This window comes from Corythoichthys intestinalis, chromosome 14 (assembly GCF_030265065.1).
Source record: "Corythoichthys intestinalis isolate RoL2023-P3 chromosome 14, ASM3026506v1, whole genome shotgun sequence".
In the NCBI taxonomy this organism is placed as follows: Eukaryota; Metazoa; Chordata; class Actinopteri; order Syngnathiformes; family Syngnathidae; genus Corythoichthys; species Corythoichthys intestinalis.
Genome location: NC_080408.1, coordinates 10,698,485 through 10,719,030, shown reverse-complemented (window position 1 = coordinate 10,719,030; position 20,546 = coordinate 10,698,485). Strand labels below are relative to the sequence as shown.

At 38.0% G+C, this 20,546-nt stretch overlaps 1 protein-coding gene across 10 annotated transcripts in view; it reads left to right on the top strand.

Moving 5' to 3' along the window:
• LOC130929666 (receptor-type tyrosine-protein phosphatase S-like) overlaps positions 1-20,546 on the top strand; it is a 311,121-nt gene that overhangs the window by 258,127 nt on the left and 32,448 nt on the right. For all 10 annotated transcript variants that reach the window (XM_057857028.1, XM_057857025.1, XM_057857027.1 and 7 more), the window contains 4 exons: positions 3,919-4,016; positions 9,106-9,229; positions 12,355-12,530; positions 14,908-15,027. In XM_057857028.1, the coding sequence (XP_057713011.1) occupies positions 3,919-4,016; positions 9,106-9,229; positions 12,355-12,530; positions 14,908-15,027 (518 nt within the window). The remainder of the gene's footprint in view (positions 1-3,918; positions 4,017-9,105; positions 9,230-12,354; positions 12,531-14,907; positions 15,028-20,546) is intronic.

The following is a 20,546-nucleotide window of genomic DNA, read 5'->3' as shown; positions in this document are numbered from 1 at the left end:
TCAAATGGCAGCAAGTCAATATCTCTGCAAGCCGCCTAGGATCAGTTTAAAGACACAGCTGATGAGCTGGAATTGGATGCAAGTACGATGTCGTGAACTCATCCTACATCTCTGTAACAGAGCAATCCAACCAATAGCAGAATGTGACAAAATCATGCCAGTCATCATAATACCTTCGCTTGCTAGCTAGCACAGCTAATGTCCCAGTCAGTGTTGTTAATAACGGCATTAGAATATAATGGTGTTACTAACTATGTCGTTTTTTTCAGTAGTGAGTAATCTAATTAATTACTTTTCTCATCTTGGCAACGTCGTTAGCGTTACTGAGGCGGGAAATGCGTGCGTTACTATGTTGGTTGAATGACGCGAGAAAAGTGAGAGGGATGGACTCACGGAGACGAGAGAGCAGAGCAGGAGTGGGGAGGCCGTTGCAAACGCGATGCTAAGTGACTCCAATAATACCTGACTGTAGCCGATAGCCTGCAAACTACGCCCACATGATGCTACTGTAGATATCACATACATCAAACTAGATGCAAATGACTCACACGGCGGCATTAGCAACATGTAAAAAGAACTAGATGCCTTAGTAAACAGCCGCCATCTTAAAGCAGTAGACTTCTCAGGAAGGCTCTGTTGTAGAAAACCTCCCGAGCGAACCTAAGTAACTTTTTATCGAAAATGCTCCTAAATTGGCAAAATCTTCACTTAAATCTATCTTTAAATGATGAAACTGTTTTAAAACTTACACATGTCGAAAGTAGACAAAAGGGAACTAATGCAATAACGGGAGCAATTTTAACAACTTTAACGGTCGAGTCACAACATTAAATGAGTTCCACACATAGCAAAGGTTACTATCTAGTTATCGCAATATCCACAATACCCCTGTGTCTAGTTAATTTTAGGGTAAAGAATTGGGCTAGGGCCAATTGTCCCAAAAACCCTTTAAACTTCACATTGTGTGACCTATTTTTTTTTCTTTTTGACGGAAAAAAAAAACATGAAAATTATCACCAGTTACTTTGTCAAGTAACTAATTACTTTTACATTCAGGTAACTGAGTTACTTACGCAATTACTTTTTGGGAGAAGTAATTTTTAACTGTAGTTAATTTTTTTAAAGTAAGATTAACAACACTGGTCCCAGTCCAGTTCAACCGCGTCACCACCCCCAGCGTGCATTGCGCGCATAACACATGGCGCCCTCCGTAGGTCAAAACATGTACTAGATATTATAGATTTTTAAATCAATGGTGATAATACAGTATATGTTTCTAATAACATATTTTAGTAAAAGAGAACAATTGTGGCTTATTAGAGCCTTCAAGTCTTTAAGTCTGAGGTTCACTTTTAGGTTAAGATGTCCCGATCGATCGGGATGCCGATCAATCGGGTGCGATCATGTCATTTTCAAAGTATCGGAATCAGCAAAAAAATATCAGACATGCCTTTTTCAATATATATATATATATATATTTTTTTTTTTTTTAATTAAATCGTTTTCTAATTGTATTTAACGTTAAAGACAAAATGTCTTACACTCATCCAGAGTCTTTAGTTTTGGCTTAAAGTGGGGCTGTCCAATTTGACGTGTCAACAGCGGTAATAACATTAAAATATTTAACGCAATTTAAGCATGCGCTGCACTACCCACTCACGCATTGGCGCGTGCATTCTATAATGGCACCGTATAACGCATACATAGAACTAAAAGGCAACGTAAAATGAGTAAAGAGAATTTTGGCAGCCTTTGAAGCCTTTTTTTAAATGGCCAAAGCCTTACAATCCCTCTCTCAACGATCAGAATTACGTGGAAACCACGTGGGGAAGAAAGGTAGTAGTTGATCTTTTTCTTAACGCCCTATTTTATTTCTCAACGCTGAGAAGATATATCAATTGGTACCATTACGCACAGTCATGGTTGCACTTCCCATCATGCATTTGGGCATTTACTGAAAGCTCATAAAAATCCACTAGATGGCAATATTTAGTCACAATATACAAAGTCACATTTGTCCTTTAAGAATTACAAGTCTTTCTATCCTTGGATCCCTCTCACAGAAAGAATGTTAATAATGTAAATGCTATCTTGAGGATTTATTGTCATAATAAACAAATACAGTACTTATGTACTATATGTTGAATGCATATATTCGTCCGCGTTTTATTCATTTTTTTCTTAACGCATTGCCAAAATGTATATGATCAGGAAAAATTATCGGGAATGATTGGAATTGAATCGGGAGCAAAAAAGGAAAAAAAGAAATCGGATCGGGAAATATTGGGATCGGCAGAACAACAAACTAAAACGATCGGGATCGGGAGCAAAAAAACATGATCGGAACAACCCTACTTTTAAGTTTATGTAGCTTTATGCTAACAAACAAAAAATGCCATAGATGGGCTGATAAATTACATTAGTGTCAATAATGCTTAAATATGAACACAAAAGAGACCATACAAAATGAATACATATATTCTTTATGCTCTGCAAAGAGCAACTCATAATATTGTGCTGTGTTTTAATGTGCAGTACAGTATTCTTGAGAGATAGTATTCTTGACGAAACTAAAACACTACAAAGATTTGTCTTATTGTTCATTGGCTGGAAGACGTTTTTGTTATTTCCATTTTATTTATCGGAAAATATTTTAGTGTGCGATCGAAGAACAAAATTAAACTTGTATCTAAAAAGGCACCACTATACTTTCGTACAGCCCCTTATTCCAAATTCAGAACTTTCTCGCTACTAGCCACGCAAGTGAGCCTGTATCCTTGAGGTCAGCATGGTCACCGGCCATGCTGCACAGTCACGGCATCATGGCTTAGTCACCACACCGTGGAGAAAAAAAAACCTGAAGCATATCCACCCACGGCAACCCTTCAGAGCTGTTAGAAATGAGAAAAATCTACCTCCCTGGTTTGAAGATTGACTTTTGAATTAACTTTCGATGCGAAATGATACAAATGAAGGTTGACTCATCATTCAGATTAATCTTGCCAAACCGGGAGCCCATACTGTGAAGTAACTACATTGCTTCCTCTGCTCTCTGGGAGATTCAGCAGCCCTCCAGCAGTATTTTCTCCATGCAGCATTCCAAAAAAAAAGCATAAGTCTTTCATGAACCAGTGATGCACACAATGTCCTTGTTGAAAATGTGACACGTTTCCATGGAGAAGAGCTGAAGATGAAGGTTCTGATTCTTTTTCTATGCAAAGTGAAGACTATACAATAAAGCACTTTGGCTGCTCTCTTCCATCATGAGAATTTTTTACTCTCTTGTGACAGCAGCCTTGAAGTGCCCTCCTTTCATCCCTCGAGATTTGTGTCTCCGAGATGCCCTGAAAAGATGAAATTTGCTTCCTATTGATGATGTCTGAGGTCATTTAAGGCGTGACAGGCGCATTATGTTGTTATTACCTGTGGGTGCCGTGTGGGAAAATCACTTGCATGACTTTATCTGTCTACATTCGATAGCTGGATAGACTTAAATACATCCAAATTGAAGAGCTCGATTGGTTGTTGGCTCTGCGCGTCCGCCAGCTGCGAAGAGACAGAATTCGGGGAGGTTGCTTCCTTTGTTTACCCATGTTCAAACTCTCCTAATTAGCGTTCTGTCTGTGTTTGTTTTGTCAGCTCGGCTGCTCCTCTGATGCCACACGAAGCAATTTATCAAAGAAAAAAAAAAAACATTTCAAAACAAACACGACTCACCTCACGTTGTCCACGCGCACGGCTCAACATTGATTTTCTGCCTCAGCGTCTTCCTTAATGATATGTGATGTTTCTTGGTCACGCAATTATCCTCACATTTTTGTATGAGCGACGGTGACCCGCGGTAATTTGGGTTATTTGGACGAAGCCAGGACCACCTCTGACCCCCCTTTGCTCTGTCGCACGCTCGCTTTCATGCAGGAATGATGAGCCATCCTCCCATTCCCATCAGCGAGCTGGCTGAGCATATTGAGCTGATGAAGGCTAACGACAATCTACGACTTTCCCAGGAATACGAGGTGAGACGCTTGTTTAGTTTTATGGGAATTAATGAATGGATCCTTATTGGTAGACCTAGCTGGGAGAGAAAACTGAAAAGGATTCTTCTAAATTGAACTTGATTGAACTTGTGACAGAAAATCACATTGTTATATTTTTAAAGAATTTATTTGCAAATCACGGTGGAAAATAAGTATTTGGTCAATACAAGGTCCCCCCAGGATTGATAAATCTAAATTCAAGACTTTTAAGACCTTTTTTAATGCCATTTCAACTGAAAGTTAATACTTTTCTCGCACCCATTATTTAGATCATATTGAATCATATTAAATAAATAAAGCACTGAACATCAAATTTAACCTCAATTACTAAGTGAGTTTAACAAACGAATGAACATATATCGAATATACAATTAAAACACATTTAAAGTAACATTATAAAGTCGGTCAGAATTTTTTTAAACACACACAGGCACACAATAATTATGGACAAAAAGAGGAGGAGGACAGGACTCAGACCAGCCATCTTCTTTAACAGGCTAGCCGCTAGTGCACCTGCCAAGACCCCAGTGAGCATGGCTAACTCTCGAGTTAAAACGGCGAAATTCACATTCATTCGAAAGGCAAACCGAAATGTTTAAGCAGGTCCACTGCCTTCGCATGACCCATAAACTGCAACCTAAAGCATCTGGATGTAACTTGAGCCCCTATCACCTACTCCAAAACAACGGGAATATCGCGGGACTTAACCGTGCAGCAGTTGTGTGTGAAAACAATTTCCCGTGTCGACTGACATGGAAAGAAGTGTGCGTGAAAGCAGGTGTTAAATTCCCGGGTCACAGCAGATGGCTGATGACTTAAATATCATAGCGGCGGCCGATGTAACTTCCTCCCTCTTCGCAGTAAGAGGAAAAACGGTAAACAAACATCACAATTATAAACATAGCAAGCTGGAAACAGCTAAATTAAACTGAAAACATGACCAAAATTAAAATGTCAATTTTTATGTCGGCCAGGGCCAGGGTTCTTTCTCGCTAACTTTTTAAAATAACTATATATTAACGATGTATGAATGATAAACTAAGGAATACTTGTTATAAAATAAATAATTTGGATTTAAAAAAAAGAAGGCACTGTATGGTCATTGCAGAGCCAGAGCGTGCCTATACGCCCTTTTTAATCTTCCCCTCTGCGAGTCCGCAAAACCCGGTATCTCTTTATTTATATTTAACAAACTTTTCCAGCGTTATTTCGTTGTGTAAATAAATGTATAATGATCATAAAAATATGTCGTCTATTTAAACATTAAGAAAATGTGCGGGGGGTTTTTTCTGCCAACTGAAAATTCGTTATAAAAGACAGGCTTTTATGCAGACATCGTCACAAATGTTATCACACAAAATGTGGGTCGGGCTTTAATACCCGCGGACCAGTTCAGGTCGGGCTGGACTTTTTAGGCCCGATTTTACCTCTGTCTTAAAGTCTTGATGAGCTTAAATTGGCTGCAGTTACGAAGTCGGGAATGCTTCCTCCGGAAAAAAAAACACGATTTGATTAACATTATGTTTAACAAACTTTTCCAGCGTTATTTTCATTGTGTAAATGCATTTATAATGGTCATAAAAATATGTAGACTATTTAAACATTAAGAAAATGTGCGTTTTTTTTTTCTGCCAACTGAAAATTCGTCACAAAAGACAGTTAAGACATCAGGAACGCTCCTTCTGGAACAAAGCGCAATATGACCAACATCGTGACAGCCGATGCCGACCAAAAATGACATAATATCCGAAACGGATCACCAATGGACTCAGTTGAAGTATATGAATGGTGGTCTGTTTTGGTGTTCAGAATCCACAATACTTCTGCCTGCAGGGTTTTCGTTCCACCGACAAACGGACGCATTCCCGATGCAGAGGTGGATGGATTCTCCTTTTTGCCGGTTGTGGTGGTTTGGCACGCACGAGTTGCATTTCGATTTGTAGTGCAGTGCATCGTGAAAATATTATGTGTCATCTTTGTTATGGATTTAAAAAAAAAAAAAAACAACTTTGTCACGGATATTATTTAGGTTGCACTGAGATGTTCTTGAAAATTAAGACGGTGAAAAAATTCCAGACAATAGCTAATTTTAATACTTTTAATACCTTTAATAATGGAAAAGTAAATTCAATGCTTTTTTAATACTTTTAATAACCCGCGGGTACGCTGCAATACCAAAAGTTCATCTCAATACTTTGTTATTTACTTTTTGTTGGCAATAACGGAGGCCAAACGTTTTCTGTAACTCTTCACAAGCTTTTCACACACTGTTGCTGGTATTTTGGCCTATTCCTCCATGCAGATCTCCTCTAGAGCAGTGATGTTTTGGGGCTGTCGTTGGGCAACACGGACTTTCAACTCCCTGTGATTTTCTGTTTTTTCTTCCCACATTCTGTCTCTCATGATTGAGGTTTACCCATGTTGACAATCACAGGTCTTTCTAATAGAGATGTCCCGATCGATCGGAATGTCCGATCATGTCATTTGCAAAGTATCGGAATCGGCAAAAAAATATCGGACATGCCTTTTTTTTAATATTTTTTTTTTTTTAATTAAATTGTTTCCTAATTGTATTTAACGTTACAGTGTTAATGTGTTACACTCTTCCAGAGTCTTTAGTTTAAGCTTAAGGTAGGATTATCAAATTTATTGCGTTAACGGCGAGAGTTAATATTTTTTACAGTTATCACGTTGCAATATTTAATGCAATTGGAGCTGAAACGAATACTCGAGCAACTCGAGTAACTCGAGTTTAAAAACTGATCCGAGTAATTTTATTCACCTCGAGTAATCGTTTATTTTGACAGCTCTAAGCATCACGTTTTGCTCGGACTACTTTTAATGAGGGACAACGCGCTGATGTCACGTGCGTAGAGGAAGAAGAAAAACTTACTGCAGCCGACAGCCGCTACAAACGACGCCAACGTTGCGAAATACTAGCCCGCACGATGCTACGTTGGAGCAGGTAGCGTCTGATGAGTCTCATAGAGATCACATGTATGTTGAACTAGATGCGAAATGACGGACTCGGCCGCGTCTGGGCAATGTTAGTAAACAGCCGCCATCTTAAAGCAGTAGAGCGCTAAGCGCTAATAAAGAGCGCTAAGCGCTAATAAATAAGATTAACGTTATTGTCACTAGCTCAAGTAACGTTAGCCCTGCGGAGGGCTAGGTTTCTATTAATTATGACCACTTTCGATGCGTGGCTAACGTGTCTTACATACAGGCTTTAACATAACATAGCGTTATGGAGTGATGAGGGTGTAAAATAAAAACTCAATAATGCTAACTATCAATTTTAGCTCTGTAGTCATTGCTGGATAAAACACCAAGTAGCACTGGTCCCTAATGTGCTCCAATACAGCCTGTATCATACATTTATTTTGAACACTGCAAAAACTCAAAATCCTATCAGGACTTACAGTTTAGACTAACTTAAAACTTAACTAGAACTTAAAAATGGCTTGACACAAATAGAAATTCAATTGAAACACGTGGGAAAAAATCGTAACTTTTAAGTGATGTGTGTTATCAAGCGTAACGGCATTTTAAGATATATATATATATATATATATATATATATAGATTTTTTTTTTTAATAGGATCTAAAGGTTTTTTGAGTGAAAGCAGTGAATTAGTCTTTTTTATTCTAGTTACATCTGAGATGCAATTGTTGGCTGTTTTCAACAATATACATCGGAAATAAAGACATTGATTGACTGAAAAGGGTTCAAAATTAGATGAAATGTCTTGTTTTCTCATGTATATTTAGAATTGCTCTTCATCTAAAAATATATTTGTGTTATCCGATTACTCGATTAATCGATAGAATTTTCAGTCGATTACTCGATTACTAAAATATTAACTAAACGCAATTAACGCATGCGCTGCACGACCCACTCACGCATTATCGCGCTCAATCTATAATGGCTCCGTTTTACCCATACAGTATATAGAGCTAAAAGGCAGCGTAAAATGAGTAGAGTGAATTTTGGCAGCCTTTGGAGCCGTTTTTTAAATGGCTAAAGCCCTAAAATCCCTCTCCCAACGATTAGAATAATCGTGGGAAACAATGTGGGGAAGAAAGGTAGTAGTTGATCTTTTTCTTAACACCCTATGTTATTTCCCAATGCAGAGAAGATATATCAATTGGTACCACGACGAACAGTCATGGTTGCACATCCCATCATGCATTTGGGCAGGAGTTAAATGGCTACAGTATCATTTACTGAAAGCTCAACAAATACCATGGCAATATTTAGTCACAATATACAAAGTCACATTTATCCTTTAAGAATTACAAGTCTTTCTATCCGTGGATCCCTCTCACAGAAAGAATGTTAATAATGTAAATGCCATCTTGAGGATTTATTGTCCTAATAAACAAATACAGTACTTATATACTGTATGTTGAATGTATATATTCGTCCGAGTTTTATTCATTTTTTTCTTAATGCATTGCCAAAACGTATATGATCGGGAAAAATTATCGGGAATGATTGGAATTGAATCGGGAGCAAAAAAAAAAAAAAGCAGTCGGATCGGGAAATATCAGGATCGGCAGATACTCAAACTAAAACGATCGGGATCGGATCGGGAGCAAAAAAACATGATCGGAACAACCCTACTCTCTAATATTGTCAAGTGGGAGAACTTGCACAATTAGTGGTTGACTAAATACTTATTTGCCCCACTGTACATGCTACAATGCAGAGTGCAACTTCAACAGACAATATGAAAGCAGCTAAAGGAAAATACAAGCACCCTAAACTATAAAACACAAATAGATAGCATAAAAGTAGACAAGTTAATGGACTTAGTAAAACTACGGACGAGTGCTTTCTGATTGCTCCAGTCCATAGGTGTTAAGCCTTTTAAGCGATCTCTTCATAAAGCTAGCGGCTATTTAACATGTGTATCGCTATGTGCAGAAAAGCTCATGATTTATTCAGCGGCGCATTTTAGAATGCAGCTAGTTTATGAAGCACACTATTCCACATCAACAAATCCACAATCAAACAACAGCAACAGCCAATGTTATTATGTGTAATTTGTTTCTTTTCCCCAGTCCATTGACCCTGGGCAGCAATTCACCTGGGAGCATTCCAACCTAGAGGTCAACAAGCCCAAAAACCGCTATGCTAACGTGATAGCGTACGATCACACCAGAGTCATTCTGGCTCCCATAGAAGGTAAGCACGAGCTGGCAGAGAATGTTGAAGGGTTTGGAGTGCTGAAGAGACAGGCTGATGGATGAAATGTGAAATTACAGACATTGCTGCACAGCCAAACAAACATAAAAAAAAAACAAGCTTGTTCAAATGCAAGCACGGGAGAGATTTAATGTGGAATTCATGAGTGTACAGTCGTTGGATTCTCATACACCAATCTCTTACAACAAATATGTCAAACTCATTTTCATCACAGCAGCCCTCTTAGGGCTACACGAAAACAGAATTTAATGTATTTTTCCTCATGGCATTATGATACAATTGCCTCTGTATTTGATGATTGTTCATTCTAAACACCAACTTAGTCTTGGAAGAACATCATTTGACAAAATGGTAATGTCTTAGAACTACTAGTATTTTGTTTGAGATAATAATGGATAAAAATACACAATATCTCTTTGTTTTCTGAGCTAACAAACCAGATAAAACATGTTTTGTCCAAGTTGAAAATCTAGTAAAAACCCATTCCATATACGTATAAAATATATTTTGCAAAAGACAGAAGACACTCAGTTGTGATAAGGGAATAAATTAGTTTTCCGATAATAACTCTTTAACCGATAACTGAAATCCCGATATCGTCCAACTTAAAAAATCAGATATCAATATATCGTGGTTGTGCACTTTTTAAAGTGTTATTGATAATTGTATTGTCCATAATTAAATAAAAGGACTCATTCGCAACTGAAGAGAGACATCGAGAATGAAAAGTGGTATTTGGTATGTGGCAAAATAGATTTTGCCATGTGGCAAAATGAATTTTGACATGTGGCTTTTTTTTTTTTTTTTTTTTTTTTTTTTTTTTTTTTGCCATGTGGCAAAATTGATTTTGGCATGTGGGATTGTTTTTTCCATGTGGCATTTTTTTTTTCTTTTTTTTTTTTGCCATGTGGCATTTCTTTTGGTATGTGGCAAAATGGATTTTGGCATGTGGCACTATTTTTGCCATGCTGCATTTTTTGGGGTGTGTGAAAAAATGGATTTTGGCATGTTGCATTTTTTTGTCATGCGGTAAAATGCATTTTGGCATGTGGCATTTTTTGGCATGTAGAAAAATGTATTTTGGCATGTGGCATTTTTTTTTTTTTTTTTTTGGTATGTGGCAAAATGTATTTTGGCAAGTGGCATTTTTTGTCATGTGGCGAAATGTATTTTGGCATGTGGCATTTTGCTATGTGGCAAAATGTATTTTGGCAAGTGGCATTTTTTGTCATGTGGCGAAATGTATTTTGGCATGTAACATTTTTTTGCCATGTGGCATTTTTTTGGTACGTGGCAAAATGGATTTTGGCATGTGGAACTTTTTTTTTGCTATGTGGCATTTTTTTTGCCATGTGGCAAAATGGATTTTGGCAAGTGGCATTTTTTGTCATGTGGCGAAATGTATTTTGGCATGTAACATTTTTTTGCCATGTGGCATTTTTTTGGTACATAGCAAAATGGATTTTGGCATGTGGTCCTTTTTTTTTTTGCTATGTGGCATTTTTTTTGCTATGTGGCAAAATTGATTTTGGCATGTGGCAGTTTTGGCGTGTGGCTTTTTAAATTTTTTTTATTCTTTGGATACGCAGCAAAATGTATTCTAATATAAAGTGTATGGACAAAAATCACATTCACACGTTTTTCTGCCATTTGAAATGAATGGAAAATTTGGATGTTCATAGTCGTCAATGGCATGGACGTGCATGGCCTGCAAAAATTTAAAAAAAAAAAAAAAAAAAAAAAGCCACACGTCAAAAAAATGCCACATGTCAAAATCCATTTTGCCACTTATAAAAAAATCCACATGGCAAAAAAATTCCATATGCCAAAACCTATTTTACCACATATTAAAAAAATGCTACATTGCAAAAAATAAAAAATAAAAATAAAAAATGCCAAATGCCAAAATACATTTTGCCACATGGCAAAAAAAAATGCCACATGCCAAAATACCACATTTTGTTCACAGCACTGCTGGAGACATTTAAATCACGTTTACATTAGTTACCCCAAGGAGCCACCAATAGGCGACCAAAGCATTAAAAATACAGGCAATCAATCATAGGACAACCCAATGCAATTACAATTCCCAAGATGCATTTTGCTGGGCTTTTGCACTAATGTTTGTATTTTATTACTTTTCTAGTTTTCTTAGTGACTGTTTCTTTCTGGTAACGCAGTGGTCATAAGTAATGAGTTTATATCATGGTATTTTTCAATAATTTATTGTTCATTTAATTTTTGCACCATGAATTGCATGGTCTAATAAAACAAATCCCAAATACCGTCAGTTTGAGAACTAAATGCTTAATGCCCTTAATCAATATGCTATTGTTGGCAGATATTATCAACTACCAAATAATATCAGATGACTCTAGACTAATTGCATCACTGGAAGGGTAGAAATACAGTATGAAATGTTGCTATATCTTTGAAGATATACAGTAAACTAAATGTAAATTATTATATATAACTACTGGCCTAAATAATAGTTAACAAATAAAGTACAGAAAATGTAAATCAACATGTACTCGATTTGTAAACCAAGTGACACCAAAAAAAAACAAGCGCATAGTACTACATGCTAATGCACAGGTGTCACTCAAAGGCTTTTTTTGTGGCCCACGAAAGTAAATAATGTGCATAAAATTCATGATTCTTGTTGAAATACCCAACTTATTGTCACTTGTTAAAATGTCCACATGGTATATTTACACTAAAAGACATACAACTGCTTAGCTAAACTACAGGGTTCACAGTGGGAGAACAAAACACCGGTTTATAGTCCAAAACATCTGATTTTCACGTCCAGGTATCGTTCAAATTGTTGTGTATGTTTACCCATTTTACGCGTTGAAACATCTATATCCCAAAGGAAACCATAACCGATGTGGCCTGTGACAAAAACAAATTTGACATCCTTCGAATATCAGTTTGACAAATCTGGTGAGGATTTGTCAGGACAGATTATATCACAAACTAACGATTATATTTAGTAATAGACATAAATCATCTCCTTGAATGTCACTGATTTACTCTACAGTTTGCCCATAAGACATAGTACAGACAGGCACAAATGTTCCTCCAATGTGTCTTGTTTGCAGGTGTCCTGGGAAGCGACTACATCAACGCCAATTACATTGACGGCTACAGAAAGCAGAATGCTTACATCGCCACCCAGGGACCACTGGCGGAGACGTTTGGTGACTTCTGGAGAATGGTGTGGGAGCAGCGGGCGGCCTCTGTTGTCATGATGACACGCTTAGAAGAGAAATCCCGGGTAGGCCTTCTGTCATTGATGTAGCTTCGCATGTAATCCAAAAGCTACAATCTTTCTTATTCAGATTTTTATTATTATTATTCTCTTTAATCTTATTCACCTCACTTTTTTGATACGCTACTCCTTCCACACGCTTTCACATATTTCACCGTTCCAACTTTATTCCAAAAATTAATGCCATGCAGGCTTCCGTTCAGTTTTTGCCAGAAAATCACGGTTCTTCCAAAATACGAATTTTTTAAACGTTTTTTCCTTGTTTTTTGACCATTGTCAAACTGTTTTCGGTGAGCCTTCTTCAAACTTTTGGAACGTGGAGTCAGTACAAAGGGTTAACCCTTTAACACCTAAGCCCATTTGCATGCCTCTCATGTTGCCTTTATATTTCAAAGAAAAAATTGTTCACAATGTTCAGGTTGGGTCTCTTCTTTTTTCAGGACACCATAACCTCCATGTCCAAACTGTTGTTTTCTTCACTGACCAATTATAATCAACATTTTTGGACCCAAAAAGACAAAAAAATCCTAAAATCTTTTTTCGAAATTTGTAATGTTGATGTCCCATTGACAACCAAACATGCTCGACCAACCGTTTTGAAGCTTGATAATATTCATTCAACTCGTCAGGATCAACATTCAATAGAAAAAAAATAAGACTGAATAGTTTTATGTTTGAAAATTCAACACAAACAGCAGGTATGGTCATAGGCGTTTTTGGCCACTATGGTCAAAACATGTTATATACAGTGCAAAGTTAAGAGATTTTTTAAAGATATATATAACACAAACAATGGTTTGGAGGATATCTCTTTATGAGGTTGGGTATTGTACCCATCACCCTATCAAAAGTATATGCATGCAATCAAGCTTCTTGAGTACACACATGTATATACAAATTGAAAAGATTGATAGAGGAGGAAAAAAATTAAATGTAACATTGAAAAAAAGTATTTTCAAAAATATTGACAAGTAGTTCAATTTAATGTTTTTAAGCGTGCGACTCAGTAAAGTTTTTTTTTTTTTTTGCGACTAAATAGTTTCCTCTTGAACAGGTCATGGAGCTACGTAACACAGACTCTTCCGCTTCTTTCGCGCTGTTGTCACGCCAACTCGCCCAGACGCCGACTCATCCGAGGAAAACAACGAAAAATACGGCTGATCCTCTTCCTTGACTTAATGAAATAATGCAATAGCTTGCGCTAAATTTAGTTTTCGATTCATTCCGCACTTTTCAAAGTTGTTCGCTCAATCCAGCCGGCCGTTGCTCGCTTCGCACGCCTCCCTTTCCTTAGGTGGTGCCTCGCTCGGCAATTTATTAAAAATGTTCACATTAGGTTCGTCCTTCTTGACCCCACAACGGCTCCTGGGATATGTAGTCTTTTGTGCTGCTTTCGGTTTTGAAAGAGGACAAGAAATGACAGAAATATGGAAATAATGGTCCATGCAGCGTTTTAATGGTTATATATGAGTGCAATAAAAATATAAACTCAGATGACATTATCTCCCGTTTTATTTGGTCGATTGACTTCAGATAAAAACTGGTGTGGACATCAACTTCCGCACTTTCAAATGAGAGCAACCAGCGGCACGTGGGTGACGTAATTACAGCGTGACGAGGCTTCAAAGATGATATGCGTAAACATGTCGCTGCCGACACGTTCGGTGTTAAAGGGTTAACACAGGAGTGAACGCGCGGAATTTTTGCCCCCATCAGTCGGCTTGCGGGAGCGGTGCCAGCGGAACAGCATTTTGTTCGGCTGGCGATGTTCCCGCGGCTTGGCGGGGGGCGAATTCCTTCACCCCAAATGGATATCAACGGAGCATGTCCCCCAAATGTTCATAAATTAACAGGAAGTGACCTGATAACAACGGGACGTGACCCCGAAATGTCTCCAAATCGGTAGGAAGTGACCTGATATCAACAGAACTTGTCCCCAAAATGTCCCCAAATCAACAGGAAGTGAGCTGATAGATCTGTATCTACCACAGCAAAGCCCCATTGTAATTTCTCTTGAAATTACAATTTCTAGTATTATTCATTAAAAAAAAAAAAAAGCTTTTATTGAATATTTAAAAGTATGAGTTATGATCTTGTTATTCAAGCAATTCACTTTGTGGTGCAGTAGTCTCCAATATCTGCAGGTGAATACTTTTGATCAGAATTTTAAACTCATTACAGATTTGTTGAGTTGTTTTAAAGTGCACTGGGAGTGTAATTCACATGCAGTAATGGCTATCCATAAAGTCCACTAACAAGCCCTATTAAACCAACATTCAAGCAACCAAAACCTATGAATATTCAAGTGCTGACTGTACCTTTTCAATTGTCTGCATTGAGCATTTTGCCAATTCAAATCAACTCCTTTTGTTTATGTGCGTAGATTAAGTGTGACCAATACTGGCCAAATCGGGGCACAGACACATACGGAACAATCCAGGTAACCCTGCTGGACACAATGGAACTGGCCACATTCTGCGTCCGCACCTTCTCCCTCCATAAGGTAATAAATCTTGTCACCCAATAACCTCCCTGCAATTTTCTTTTGTTCAACCTACAGTCATATCCGCATAAGATGAATGAAAAGGCATTATTCAGAAGCTAGAATCAATTGAAGTAATAATGAATACCTTGATATTGATGAGTAGCATGATATCACAATGAGTTAGCAGAAAGGACTAGATTGCGTTTGCTATGTTTTGCAACAAAAATAATTCATTGTTACCACAGTCATAAAGTGTTTAGTTAAAACTGCGCATGTTTTCTGAATATCAAAAGTAGTGCTGCATCGATTAACTCGAGTAATTCGATTAGAAAAAAGATTCGGATTACATTTTGCTGCTTCGAGTATTGGTTTGATCAAAGTGGCTTTGCAGGGGCGTAGGTTTGCCTAGGGACGGTAGGGACGTAACACTACCAACTTTTCAGGATCCTCAAACTGTCCACATCATCTTTCAGGCAACCTTATTTGAATTGTATAATGAGTTCATTTATGTAGGCAATTAGAGCCCGAGCACCAACATGGTGTGAAGGCCCTATTGTTCTGCAAAGGATTATTATTATTCTTTCTTCATGGCAAGTGAAAATGGCCCATTTGGAGGTCTTAACATGCTCAAAAACTCACCAAAATTGGCACAAACATGCGGATTCGCGGAAATTTCAATAATTTGGCAACGTTGTGAAAAAATGTTTTTAAAAAATGGCTCAGTGGCGCCCCCTGGAATTTTTAGAAAAGGCCTCTCCATTTAGGTTTTTTCAACGTAGAGCGATGAAATTTGGGGAGTCAATACCTTGGGCCAAAATGCTTCAAAAAGTCTCTTGCACCCATATTCCAAACCCAACAGGAGATCGGGTATTTTGAATTGAATATTGAAAAACATGCCATTTTTGTCGAAAACCAGGGTGCACGTTTGAGACCATTGCGCCGAGGCAGTTAGTTGGATCCTCCTCAAAATTGACGAGACTCTTCATGAGACATATGAGATGTTAAGTTATCGAAATGGTGAGTTTTCATTCACGGGCCCGACCTGGGCGGAGTACCAAAGTAGGGCTTATTTGGGGATTAGGGTTAGGGTTTAGGGTTAGGGCTTCTAAAAGGCAAATGAAAATGGCCAATTTGAAGTTCTGAACATGCTCGAAAGGGTTTGGGTTAGGGTTAGGGTTGGGTCCTGCTTGCAGGGCTAGTTTAGATTGTCTTTTTTTTTGTTTTAAGGATATAATTGACCCTACTATTATTAAGTGATATATTTACATTATTTTCAGGCTTACATTTAATTTTCAGACTTAGATTTACGCCTTTTCACTTGCTGAATGTGCTGCACCGTTATTATATTTTTTAACCTCATATGCACGTTTGATTGGCTGATGACATGCCCCCCTCCCCCCACACACACATACTGTACATACACATGCACACCCACACAGCCCCGACAAAAATATGTCGGCAACATGCCACCTCCTCTGACCCCTTTGAAGAGGAGGGGTATTAGAAGTTTTTTTTGGCCAGTACCACTTACTGTAAGGAATGTAAAAGATGTCAGTGTTGTGGACATGGGAAACACATCACTAATTTTGCTACTGAAAGTCCGACCTGCATCAGAGTTAGCATAACATTGCACTGTGTGAACATGCTAACCTGCAAAACTCGAGTGGGAAGCTGCTTAAAGAGAAATGTCCTGTATGTGTTTTCTGCTCTTAATGTTATGAGTTTTTTTCAGTTACAGTGCCTTCCATAATTATTGGCACCCCTGAAAGAGATGTGTTTTTTAGCTTCTTGAGGTGCTGTCTACACGCCAACAAGCTGTTTGGGAGGCATGCACGGAGAAAACCTTTCCTCACTCACAATCATAAACGCAAACGTCTGGAGTTTGCCAAGCGGTATTGGGGCTTCAACTGGGACCGTGTGCTTTGGTCAGATGAGACCAAGATTGAGCTTTTTGGCAACAAACACTCTAAGTGGGTCTGGTGTGCCACGAAAGATGCGCATGCTGAAAAGCACCTCATACCCACTGTGAAGTATGGGGGTGGGTCAGTGATGCTGTTTCGCTTCCAAAGGCCCTGGGAACCTTGTTAGGGTGCATGGCATCATGAATGCTTTGAAATAACAGGACATTTTAAATCAAAATCTGTTGCCCTCTGCCCGAAAGCTGAAGATGGGTCGTCACTGGGTCTTTCAGCAAGAGAATGACCATGGCATGACATATGGCCAAATCTACACAGAAATGGTTCACCAGACACAAAATCAAGCTCCTCCCATGGCCATCTCAGTCCCCAGACCTTGTTTTGTTGGCAAAAGGAGGCTGTACACAGTATTAACACCAGGGGTGCTAATAATTGTGACACACATTATTTGATGTCAAATGATTTTTTCTTTATGTGGGATTTTTTTCCCTACTGAATGAATGCGCTTGTATTGAAGGTTGGATTTTTCTAATTTTTTCCATTAAGGTCCCATATTATTTGAATAAAAAAATAAATATTAGAAGCTAAAAAAAAAATATCTTTTTCAGGGGTGCCAATAATTATGGAGGGTACTGTATATTTATTAATTTAGACAGACAATGTTGAGTGGTCTAACGACAAATGTTTATTTTTTTGGCATTTCTGGACAGTTAAGAGATTCTAAATAGGTTTGTATTTATTGTGGATATTGAATTTGCTAATAAAATCCAGAATTTTATTCTGGAAGTTTTCAAAAATGTTTCTTTAGTAGTTTTCGAAAACAAAGGTTTTGAATCAAACGGTGTATCACCTGAACCAATACACATGAAAGTATAACTCAAAACAGATTTATTTTGCATTGATCATCTGGCCTATCAATTAAGTTCATATTCATGAGAAATGTTGCCCTGACTCCCGTTCACCCAATCTGTTTGGGTTTAATAATGTCCCTTCCAAAGCAAAATGTATACATGCAGGTTATGCTATTATATTGTCCCTACCAATGTTGAGACCAAACCTACGCACTTGCTTTGTAATGGTTTGTTTTGAAAGTGCATACACAGTGGATACACAGCCCTCTAGTGGCAACAGTGAATATGACATAACTCATTTCACATGGCTAAATCCAGATGCTGCATGTAAAGACCAACATAAACAGCATAAGTTTTTTTTTTTAGCTAATGCTTTTCTAATGCATTTGTAATTTATTTTATAGGCACTATGTGCTCATGCGCTGTTCCCTATGGGAAACGCAGTCTTGCTTAAGGCAAAACAATACCGCTTTTGTCCACTTGCGTCGCTAAAATCGACCAAAACTGAAAAGTTACATCGTGTTGCTTTAAACATGAGTTATTGTCTAAAAATGCATTAACTAATATTAATTAGGGGCCCTTATTGTAAAGGGTTACCAAGAATTAAAAAAAAAATGTTACTGTGTATTTCTTAGCACAAAAAAGAGGCTGTTAGCCTAGACATCATAGCGAGTCAAAGCAGGCCAGCGTCCGTCTCTAGGGGGATGAGATTTGACCACTGCTAGAAGAGCTAATCGCAGGCCGTCACACTAGCCTGTGTCTCTGTGCCCTACTTGCAAACATAGAAACTAGGCCAACTGTGGCTTTTAAGAGTGCTATTACTTTTTGACATTTGATTTTGAAGTGTCTTGAAGAATGTGTTTGAAAATGGAGAAAATACCGAGCTGGGAAAACAAGCACTATATGACAAATTCAGTGCTATTTGATGTATTTTCATAATTTCAATTTGAGAATGCTGCTCAGTTTCTTTTTTTGAAGATGGCCAAGCCTTTAGAAACGGCTCATTTTGATTAAAATAAAAGCATTTTCTGGTAACACTTCATTTGAACTTTGTGTCATAACACTGTCATGAGATCGTCATAATTAGACATGACAGTGTCATGAACATTAATGAATGCTTATGACAGATGTCATTAAGTGTCCTAATCCTAGCACAGTTCCTGAACTCTAATCCCAACCCAAAGACATTTGGAAAAAAAATGTCAATGTTGCGTCAAAAGTGTTGACTCAATAACACTCAATGACGTCTGTCATAAGCCCTCATTCATATTCATGACAGGTGTCATGTCATCATTATGACAGTCTTATGACAACAAGTTCAAATAAAGTGTAACCTATTTTCTTTTAGACATGACTAAATAACAGAAAAGAGTTGATTCTAACTTTTCTTTTCATCTAAAGACGAGAATCTATTCTTATGTTTGTTCGTTTCAAGAAAATATACACAAAAATTGACCAAAGAAAAATTTGTCAAAATGCTCTGAAATCACTGGCAAAATGAGGTCGGCTGTTCTAAGAAAAGACGAGTTGATAGAGTTATCCGTTTATATTGGGTAGCAGAAAATATCGGCGGCTAGAAACCATTTTAAAATGATATCGGATCATATCGACATCTGATTTTCATTATTGGTTTTGGGATAATATGCAGGTTTTCTTCAAAGTGAATGTCGAAGATTTCTGCCTTTGTACAAGGGCTGGTCACAGCTTAGCACAGCAGTTCTGCTTATTGGGCATTAGATGTCTCAAAACTAAGATGCTTAGGATTTGTTACAGTGGGGAAAATAAATATTTAGTCAACCACCAATTGTGCAAGTTCTCCAACTTGAAAAGATTAGAGAGGCCTGTAATTGTCAACATCGGTAAACCTCAAACATGAGAGACAGAATGTGGAAAAAAAAAAACTGAAAATCACATTGTTTGATTTTTAAAGAATTTATTTCCAAATTAGAGTGGAAAATAAGTATTTGGTCACCTACAAACAAGCAAGAATTCTGGCTGTCAAAGATGTCTAACTTCTGGCACCTGTTTTAACTCATTATCGGTATAAAAGACACCTGTCCACAAACTCAGTCAGTCACACTCCAAACTCCACTATGGCCAAGACCAAAGAGCTGTCGAAGAACACCAGAGACAAAATTGTAGACCTGCACCAGGCTGGGAAGACTGAATCTGCAATAGGTAAAACGCTTGGTGTAAAGAAATCAACTGTGGGAGCAATTTTTAGAAAATGGAAGACATACAAGACCACTGATAATCTCCCTCGATCTGGGGCTCCATGCAAGATCTCACCCCGTGGCGTCAAAATGACAACAAAAACGGTGAGCAAAAATCCCAGAACCACACGGGGGGACCTAGTGAATGACCTACAGAGAGCTGGGACCACAGTAACAAAGGCTACAGTCAGTAACACAATGCACCACCAGGGACTCAAATCCTGCACTGCCAGATGTGTCTCCCTGCTGAAGCCAGTACAAGTCCAAGCCCGTCTGTGGTTGGCTAGAGAGCATTTGGATTATCCAGAAGAGGACTGGGAGAATGTGTTATGGTCAGATGAAACCAAAATAGAACTTTTTGGTAGAAACACAGGTGTTTGGAGGAGAAAGAATACTGAAGTGCATCCGAAGAACACCATACCCACTGTGAAGCATAGGGTTGGAAACATCATGCTTTGGGGCTGTTTTTCTGCAAAGGGACCAGGACGACTGATCTGTGTAAAGGAAAGAATGAATGGGGCCATGTATCGAGAGATTTCGAGTGAAAATCTCCTTCC